General features: G+C 34.7%; 1 protein-coding gene across 2 annotated transcripts; it reads left to right on the top strand.

The window, feature by feature from the left end:
• Positions 1-705: 705 nt before the first annotated feature.
• Positions 706-5,207, top strand: LOC122300731 (rRNA-processing protein EFG1). 2 transcript variants are annotated; one of them, XM_043111597.1, is made up of 8 exons: positions 706-962; positions 1,644-1,773; positions 1,848-1,975; positions 2,318-2,456; positions 3,299-3,413; positions 4,061-4,124; positions 4,248-4,529; positions 4,914-5,207. In XM_043111597.1, exons 1-8 carry the CDS (start codon positions 828-830, stop codon positions 4,917-4,919), a joined length of 999 nt encoding a protein of 332 aa, XP_042967531.1. In that variant the 5' UTR covers positions 706-827; the 3' UTR covers positions 4,920-5,207. The 2 variants fall into 2 exon arrangements, with proteins under 2 accessions (XP_042967531.1, XP_042967530.1); XM_043111596.1 differs by having other exon boundaries at positions 4,242-4,529.
• The last annotated feature ends 4,870 nt before the right edge of the window (positions 5,208-10,077 follow it).

The following is a 10,077-nucleotide window of genomic DNA, read 5'->3' as shown; positions in this document are numbered from 1 at the left end:
GAAAACTCTCGAGAGACACACGTGACACAAATAGATTCATAGGTCAAAAATTATTTAGAGAAAAGTTGTAGTTTTGTAAAAATCATCATGCGTGGTCCTCATGTGCCATATTTTCTGGCAACTCTTCTCGATACACGCATTAGATTACCAGACTCGTCATTACTAAACCTTTCAAATATGAAATTTGTGGTTGAAAAGAAACGAATATGTTACTTTCACAAGTTGTCACATATTTTTGAAGACTATCGAATATTTTTATCTTACTTTCATTTTTAGCTTCCTTATTGTTAATTAAAAAAAAAAAAGTTTGTCTTTCAAACATTGGTCCGTAGAGGTTGAACCCTTTCTTTCTATGAAGTGTAAAATTGAGTCTTTGTTAAGATGAAAAATGTTTTCTATTTGACATTTGTATATAGAGAGTAACAGTAATAATAAAGACTAAACTAATTACAAAAGAAAATAATGTATTGATAGAAATTTAAATGTATTATTTTATTTTATGATATCATATTTGATATGAAGATATCTTAGAATATATCTAATTATAAATGTAAATTTTTTTTAACGGATGGATAACAACAGTTTCTCTTTGAAAAAAAAAAAAAAAAAAAAAAAAGTATGTTTCGATGACGTGGCAAAATAAGATTCGTATTCTCGTCATCGCTGTCGGAGAAATGCATGCACTTTATTAGGGCAGATTTTTATTCACTCTCCAGTCTCCTCCTTGTTTGAGCAACATAACGGCGACTCCTATCCCAGAAGCTTGCCGTAGGCCGTAAGCCAGAAGAATCGATCGGTGACTGATCGGCTTTTGTTGGGCGGACACCATGGCGCATGGTGGCTATGGCAAACGCAGGGTCAAGCCCGCGGGTCGCCGATCCAAGGGCTTGGGCATAGCTAAGAAGCCCAAGTCTGTTTCTCTCAAAAATCAGATTCGATCTATCGAGCGCATGCTCCGGAAGGTACTTCTTTGATTCTATTCCAAATATCTCGAATTTTCGCTATTTGATCATTTGTAAAACAAAGTCTGAATGCCCTTTGTAGAAGTTCCTGTTAGGTTATTAGGGATAGGGTTTGTGTGGCTACGGTCGTTTGTGACACAAACTATGTTCAATCGGCTCCAGCTGAGTTCTATTCTATTGTAACTTTAATTCTATGTTTGGTTGCTGTGAATACGTCGAAAGCATTTCGGGATTTTCATCTTTGTTTTTTTTTTATGGGTCATACATAAACAATTGGGTGTTCTAGGTCGGATGCTACTTGGGCTAAGTCTTTGAATTTCTAATTCATATCTACATAGTTGATAACCTAATGGTCGCATTTTTGCTCTTTCTTTTATTATTCCGAGTCCTGTAGCTTGCGCAGAGGCTGCTGATTCTTCTTGAACGGAAATTATTCAATTGCAATTTAAAACACAAATTTTCATTCTGTCCTATTCATACCCGTGATATTGATGTAGTTTGAGATTTTTCTCCGTAGAATTGCTTCTATGTAATGTATGCCAGTGCATTCTTCAGCTTTAGATTACTCCCAAGATTTTGTCTTCTGTTTGTTGGATCGATGTGTGCCATTTTCATTTTTCTTGTTCGGGTGATCGTGGGGTCTTGGTTTGTGGATGCATTCTAACTAGCTGTTTTTAAAAGGATTTAACACCTGATGTCCGGGAGGCCCAGGAAAAGAAGTTAGAAGAACTCAAGAAACAGCAGGATATCCATTCTCGTCTTGCTGTTGAACGCAAAATTTTCTTGCGGGACAGGAAGATAAAATTTTTCGGTGAGTTATCTTAGAAGTTAGATCATGACTGACTGACTAATAAACTCATCCAATTAAAAATGTGCTTTGTTCAGAGAGAAGAAAGGTAGAAAGAAGAATAAGACGTCTAGAGAAACTGCAACGTGCTTCATCTGGCCAGGAACATGATACAAAAGCTGCAGAGCAGCTTTCTAAATTGAAAGAAGATCTTGAATATGTTAGGGTGAGCTATGTACTAAATGCTTTTTATATCTGTTACTTATCATCCAATTTGGCATTTGTATATCTCAATAATCATTTTTGAGACGGATGTTGTGAAAATTTGTGAGTTTTGATTATGCATTTTCACCTAACCTAATCAATAGTTTGTTCATTATGCTGTGGCTCCCTGCGTTCTTTGGGAAAATGCCAATTTTTTTTTTTGTTTCAACTTATGGCCTATTGGAAAGAGCTATAAACTTGACTTTGCTTTGATCACGAACTTGTGGTCTGTTTTTGTGAATTAGGACTTTTCAGCAGTGATAATCTATGGGGCCTTAAAAGATCATGTTTAATTGCATTGCAGTTCTTTCCCAAGACAGAGAAATATGTATCTTTATTTACTGGAGGTGATGACTCAGACATAGTTGATAGGAGAAATAAATTGCGCAAGCAGATCAAAGCTAACTTAGTTGCTGCTGCAGCTAGTGGGAAGGATTTGGAAGGTATTTACTCCATTCTAGTCCCATTGGTATTTTTCCACGTGTTTCGGGAATTGACTGAATTTTTCCTCAATTTGTGAGCCCAACTTAAATTACTGGATATTGAATAAAGTTCATTTTTAAAGTTTAGTTGCAAGGAAAATTTTGAATGTCTGTTTGGGAATATGCGTCATTGAAAATGTATATCTTGTAGACATTGCTGTTTGGGTCATGCATGTGGAACGAGCTGTCTTTATGAATTAAGCCTAAAGAGACCACCAATAATATAATATTAATTTTTTGGGGAGTGTCAGAGAAAATGATCAAATATGATTTTTCTCACTGGGCAGTGAAGCTGGATCATTTTTTCTAACATGCCCACATGGGCGATGCTCTTGTATATGTCTTGTATACTTTTGCTCTTGCCTACTCTTATGATTGATAAAATTTTGTAGAAGGCTTTTAAACTCCTGACAAATCATTGAAGCCACATGATCCAGCATACCAAGCTATTCATATCAACCACTAGAGAGACTAAAATAAGTGGAGAATTCTTTTTGAATTTGGTAAAAGTACCTTGAATACTTTGAATGATTAGGATTCTACTAAATGTGAATAATCATGTTGGATTTGGATAGAGAAGCATAGCAATCAAAATTGTAATAATTACCAGTGTGTTTGAGGGGCTTCGTGGGTCCAGGGCAGATATCCAGATTTGTGCATGACTTTGATCTTTTCTGCTTTAAACCTTTTATTATCTGCTCCTGATCACCTACAAAAATGCTCCATCTCAGCTTTTATTTGGTAATAACTCCTTGAGTTTCCATATGTTCATAAGATGTCTATACTTGAACTTTTCTCAACAGAGACAGGGAGTGAGGATGATGGGCTTATGGATCTAAGTGAAGATGATTTCTTCCTTACTGGTAGTTCAAGTGATGAAGCAGATGCAGATGATGAATGGACAGATAAGAGTACAAGGTATTTATTGAACGAGTGAGAGGAAAAGCTACTTTTATTTTTTAGTTTGAAAGGGAGTACTATTTATCCTATAGTTTTAAGGAGTAAGGATTGCATGTGTTACATTGTTATCAAGATGCTCAGATAAAAATATGCATGGGTTTTCCTGGCAAATGCACGAATAAAATATTTACCTATAAAAGAAATATGCAGGGGTTTTATTATACTGGTGATTGACAACATTGTAAGTGCTTGAAGAGCCAGCTCCGATTCTCTGATTTAATTGGACCTTTCACACAAGCTCTTATTTTTTATGTTAGCTGGGAAATTATGACACTTTTGATCCCCGCACCTATTATTATTATTTTGGATAAGAAACAAATCTTATTAATGAGAATAGGCATAGCCCAAATACACAAGGGGCATACAAGAGTTTACACCTAGTTAAGAGGAAGAGATAGAAACAAGAAAATCATGAAAATCTAGACCATTGCAATCTACAGCATTCGCTCATAGGAACAAAGTTTTCACAAAGAACAATCTAATCTCCTCCAGTGTTCACTCCTTATCTTCAGAAGTCTGATTATTATTTTATTTTTTAGTACCCAAAACTAAATTGGTTGTGTTCATCAAGGGTTCATCTAAAACTTTTATCATTGATTTTGCAGGGAACAAGCTTCTAGTGCTTCTGGCAAAGCAGCGTCTGGCATGTCCAGTGATGAAAGAAATCAGGTATGTTGTCTATCGAATAGTTCTCTGTTATAGGAAATCAGTTGGCTGTTTCAGCGTCACTTCCATTTCCCTCATTTCAAAGATAGGTACTCATCAAGAAAACATATTTTTGTATAGAAGCAGATTTCTGCTAGAGCCTTAATGCCTCCACCCCGCCCAGCCATCACTACAGCCCCAAGTTCTGGTCGTTCTCAATCAAGGTTTGGGCCATCATCAAGCAAAAATAAATCAATACAGAGAACTGAAATGTCAACATCCAGCAATACATCGACTAGTAGAAGTGGTTCTGACTTCAAATTAAGGGGTTCCTCAAATTCAAGGACAGGTCACAGTAGCAATCTAAGTTCCAACTCTGATGCTCATAAACCCAGAAGAAAAAGAAGGCCAAAGAAGAAAAAGCAGCAGGTATTTTAGTTTGTGTCCTTCATATGAATCTGCTGTTACCTATAAAAGAAAAATTTGTATATGCTGTTGGTATTGCACCACTATCATTTGGCATACTAATAATTGCTAGAACACAAACCTAGCTTACCATCCGTATGTGTTTCACTTAATTCTTGAACTCTTTGAAACGTTTTGTCTTAATGTCATTGGGTAGTATGAAACTTGCCATTCTTCAAAATTTTTTATGCTTGGTCAATGGCTTCAGAATGCTTGCTGTTAATCTTATATACCTGTTGTCTTATATTGGGACCATGGATCCGCAATATAGCAGGATTCATGGTAAAAACATTATTTACATGGATTTTTCCGTTGAATGTACAATGACTTCTCTTTTTTCGGTTGCAGGCATGAATTTGAGGGACTTGCTGCTGACCAATTGAACCAGTTTGTGAGATATTAATGCGAGACTCCTGCAGCTCAGTGTTTTAACCATTAATTATTTCTTTTTTTTTTTTCCCCATAAATAGGTTAAGAATCTGTGCTTTATTGTTCTCTGTAATGACTAGGTCGACTTTTCTTAGTCGACGCCAGGTTGATTGATAAGTCATTTTCATCGTAATTGTAGATGGTCACAAAGCAAAGTCCCCTAGGCAACACCCCTGGAAAATGGGGAAGTGGTATTGTTTTGCTAGTGTGAAATTCTTGGTGCAAATTACTCAGAAAGTCGTTTTTGTTTTTTTAAAAAAAAAAAAGACAACCATGGCATTTTCTTTTTCCTGCTTTTTATTGTCTTTTAAATGCCTTGCACCTTGCGAGCGAGTGGGAGAGAGATCTTGCAAGCTGCAAGTATTTGCAATGCATGGAAGTCTGGGATTATGATCCAAGACCCCGCGCAGGTGTCCCTTTAAAGTTTTTCATGCCCCTTTTAGAGTTTATTCGGTGGTTCTACTTTTTCTTATCGTGTTTACTAGAAGAACGAAATCTATATATTTTTTCACATGATTGTGCAAGTGGTCTTATTAAAAATTTAATATTTTCATATGTTGTATATTTACTTAATTTTTTCAAAATGAGTTAGCGGCACTTACTCATTTTAAGATTGTTAATATTATTTTTCTATTTTTGGGGCCTCACCTACGTGCATTTTTTCTAAAATCACTTTAAAGACTCCTATGTATGTATATAATTTGTGGAGTGGGATTTCACCAAGAAATGATCTTTCAACCCATTATTGAGGACATACTCCTTTTGGGACTGTTTATCCCGGTTCCGACCCGAAAATTTGGGTATACACAACCCGAAACTCGGATTTGAAATCCGGGCCGAAACTCGGACCGAGTTAGCCCAGGTCAGATCCGGGTTGGAACTCGAATGAACTCGGGTTTTGTAAAACTCAGATTCCGGGTTCCGGATTGAAACCGTTTTTTTTTTTTTTTGACTATGTTTGGGCTTTAAAAGTATAATATTTTTTTTAATAAAAACCTATATTATATTAAAGATCTTTTAAGAAAAATCATTGTTAAAAAGCATAATTCTCTTTATATAAAAACCTATATTTATTATAGAAATTTTTTAAATAATGTTGAAAATCATACATTTTTTTTTTAACGCTTATATTCTGTGAAAATTTTTCTAAGAGGTAATGTTAAAAAGCATACTATTGTCCAGAATAATAAAATATATAAAAATTAAAAATTAAAATGCATGCAATCCACTATATATTACATTATATTACAAAATATAAAATTACAAGATATTTTTATGAGATATGAAGTCTATAAAAATGATGCCATTAAGATATAATCGACAAAAATGTGCGGATATATTGGAGGTACCTCCAGTTTCTCTCAAGCCATAAACACCAAAACAAATACAAAGAAATCATCCTCCACTCAACTTTATTGCCTCCAGTGCTCCACAACCTGCAGCACCTTCCCAACTAGCCATCATCTTGAATAGAATTCAGTACCATCATCTTGAAGGGAAACGGGAGGTCAAGAAGTATTGGTTTTTAGTAAGTCCAAATAGCTATAAAAATATTATTTCCCAGCTCTATTTGCTAAGTTTCCGTCCAAACACAAAAAACTGCTGATGGAAGTAAAATAAGTGGTCACATCAATAACTTAAAGGTCAATGTTTGAAGAAAATAAAAGGTCAATTGAAAAGATCAAATCTAAAGAACACACAAAAGAAGATGGCAAAAAATATACAAGCCAGAGGCTAAAAAGAATATACTAATCAAATGAATATATTAAAAGGGAAAAGGCTCTGACTTTAAAAAAGCATCAACCAGCAAATACATTGAAGAATTAAGGTGATAGCAAACAAGCCTTCAACAAAATAGCATCTTAAAGAACAAGAATGAGGAAATAAATTATTTTTAAAAGATAGCAGTGCTTATAGCTAGCAATCTGCTCACTTTCCATATCAGGCCTAAAAAGTACAAAACATTTACCTTGGAAGGCAGAATCCTCCATGTATTTCTACAGCAAAACAAGCAACATGTATCAATAAATCAGTGGCAACATATAGCATCTATCTTGCATGTATGAAAGCAAAATGTGATTCCAATGTCAAAAGTAGTCCATGTAATATTAGGCACCAAGTTACCATGTATTTTTCTGGTTATTAAACATGCATTGAAAAGTTTTGGAAGGATAACACAATTTGGGATTTGAGATTAGCTTCCTTGCAAACAGTTGTTTAAGCTTGGTGACATTTGTGGATTATAAGTTTGCTTGGGAGGCATAAAACTCAATTCCTCACAAGCTCTGCATACACAGTCAACCTGTGTCAGAATTTTTTCTCACATTTATATCAGCATACTGAAATAAACAACTAATTATTTAGTTGGAAAAATCAATTGGTTAATTGTAACCAAAATGAGTTGGTATTCTAAATCCAAAAAAATCTTAGAAGATATTGGGTTGGAAGAACATGGTGCCTAGAGTCCTAGATATTTTCATATTCATGCAGAAAACTCAGTCCAGGTGCCAAGAGTTTTAATTTTGAAGTATGATGTATAAGAGGTATTATCAGCTTGTAACAATAAAGTATAAACAGTGTACATTTCTCACTTCTCATAGATTTCTAAACTTAGTAAACCCTTAAGAACGTTCATGTATGATAATCTACAATTTTATGAATACTAGAGCAATTCTTTATGAATTCTTTTAGAATCCCTGCTTTTAGAAGAAGTCAAATTTATTTCAAGTCCCCCGGCCAATTTAGGTAGCAATTCCAATACGCATGTAAGATATTCAAATTTGGACAAATACTTGCAAGTTCCAATTTGCTTCAAACAAAAGGATAAAGAATATGCGAGTACAAAGTCCGAAAACTGCCTCCATTTTAAACATTTCAAGATGCCCTTTGCACCCTTAACCATATCCCTCTAATCTTGAATTATATTACAGTATATGATTGTCTGGACTCTGACCTCAACTACCTCTAATTTTGAATGTTTGATAAACATTATGCGATTAATTTTCTTTGCTTTAAAACTTACAAAATGTCTAAATGTGCATAAAGAAATAATAGCTTACTGAGTATAGAAGTAAAATATACCTCCTCCATCTGCCAAAGCAGTGACAATAAGCAATACTAAGAGCACAAAGAAAGCACCAACTTTGAATGCCAGCAGCCAAGCAAGGTGGATCCCTTTCAAACATGGTCTCCAAGTTTCATCCTAGTGTATCAACAAATAACTAGTTTGATCATTGAACCTAACAACCAACCACTAAATAAGACAACCCAACAATAACTAATAGAGTAGGATTAACAAACCATCTTCACAGCCCAAGATAAACACACATATTGGGTTACCAATTGACATGGTTTCTGGACAAGTCCTAGAATTTACAGGGATTCTAATAGTTAATTTGTGAATGGGTTGAACAATACTAGCTAGCTAATTAGAACATGCTTCATCTAGAGAAATAACGTGTATTACAAATAAAAATATATATAGTCATAGCTAGAACACAATTATCTCCCTATATGGAAAAGCCACTACTCAAGAAATCGGAAAAGCCACTACTCAAGAAATCTACCAAATTATAGTTGATCATGGAGCTAGCTAGCTAATTATTGAAGAGAGGATTGGAATCTCAGATCTTATACTTTTACAACTTTTCTTTTACTCAATAATTAATTAAGGATATATACTAGCTAGTGCTACACACTCTTTTGTGCAGGGAATCTTCGGGAAAAAATAATTAATTAAGGCAGAGTAGTTTTTAAGACTGCAACTTCAGAAAAAATCTTCGGAAAACTATTTAGTATTTACTGAAACAATCATCAGAAAAAAGTAAAGAGAAAAACGAACGAGGAAAGTGAAGTTCATATGCTCAAAACCAACAATCCAATCATCAAAACACTAGATATTCACACGCTCATGGAAATAGACAATAGAAAACAGATCAACTCTGAAGTTATCCAACAGATCAAATAGACAACAGAAAATAGAGAATAGACAACCCACTTCATATAAAACCAAAAGACTAGAAAACAGAGAACAGACAACCCACTTCAATATAAAACCAAAATACCTTAGCTACTTCATCTCGCATAAGATTACAGCAATTAAGCATCATTCAGTGAAGACCCAAGTAATTGAAGATTTAACGATAAAGTAGAGGGTAAGCAAAGAACAAACCTTGGGCTCTTGAGAGGGAAGAATTAAAGATAGGGTTTCGGAGAGGCTGAGATTGAAAGAGGGACGACGCCTAGGGTTTCGGAGTGACTGAGAGAGGGCTTTCGGCGCAGAGATAAGAGAGTGGGGGAGAGAGAGTGAGAAAATAAAAAAAAAAAAACGAGAGAGAAAGTCGATAAAAATGAGATTGTTTTCAGCATTTTCGCATTAGCAGGCAGAGAATGAGAGCGACGGCAACTATGGTTTTTTGAGATGATAGAGAGAGAGAGAGAGAGAAGCCAAAAGGGGGGGTATTCAGAGTCGGGGGTACCCGGATTTTAAATCCGTACCCGGACCGCATAGGTCCGGGTTTTGCAATCCGAATTTCGGCCCAATCTGGACTGAAATCCGGAACCAGAATCCGGTAAAACAGGATTCCGGACCGGGCCGGATTTTGCCCGGATGAACAGTCCTACTCCTTTACACGGTATTTTTATATATTGAAAGATTTAGAACTGTATATCAAATAATCCAGTGGAATGGAATTGAAACTATATATTTGATTCTAGTTTCTACTTCACTCTCTATTTGATAATTAAACTACAATTTCGTATGTTTATACAGATGAATTGAAAGTTGAATAAAATATTATTATAATATTATTTTTATTTTAAAAATTAAAAAAGTTAAATTATTTATCATATTTTATGTAAAAGTTTAAAAAAATTATAATGATTAAATGACATGAGATGGTTCTGAAAACAAACATAACCGACTTAGCATGAATTACTTTAGAATTAAATTCATCATTTTGCTGACTTGACAGGAATTATTTAAGAAAAAAATATAAGGACGTCTAGTTTTGATAGCTCTTTTTAATGACCGAACGGTTCGGTCTGGTTTGGTATTATAAAATTTTTATCTTAAATTTAAAAT

The sequence above is a fragment of the Carya illinoinensis genome, chromosome 2 (genome assembly GCF_018687715.1).
Source record: "Carya illinoinensis cultivar Pawnee chromosome 2, C.illinoinensisPawnee_v1, whole genome shotgun sequence".
Taxonomy (NCBI): Eukaryota; Viridiplantae; Streptophyta; class Magnoliopsida; order Fagales; family Juglandaceae; genus Carya; species Carya illinoinensis.
This window is presented reverse-complemented; position numbering and strand designations above follow the sequence as displayed.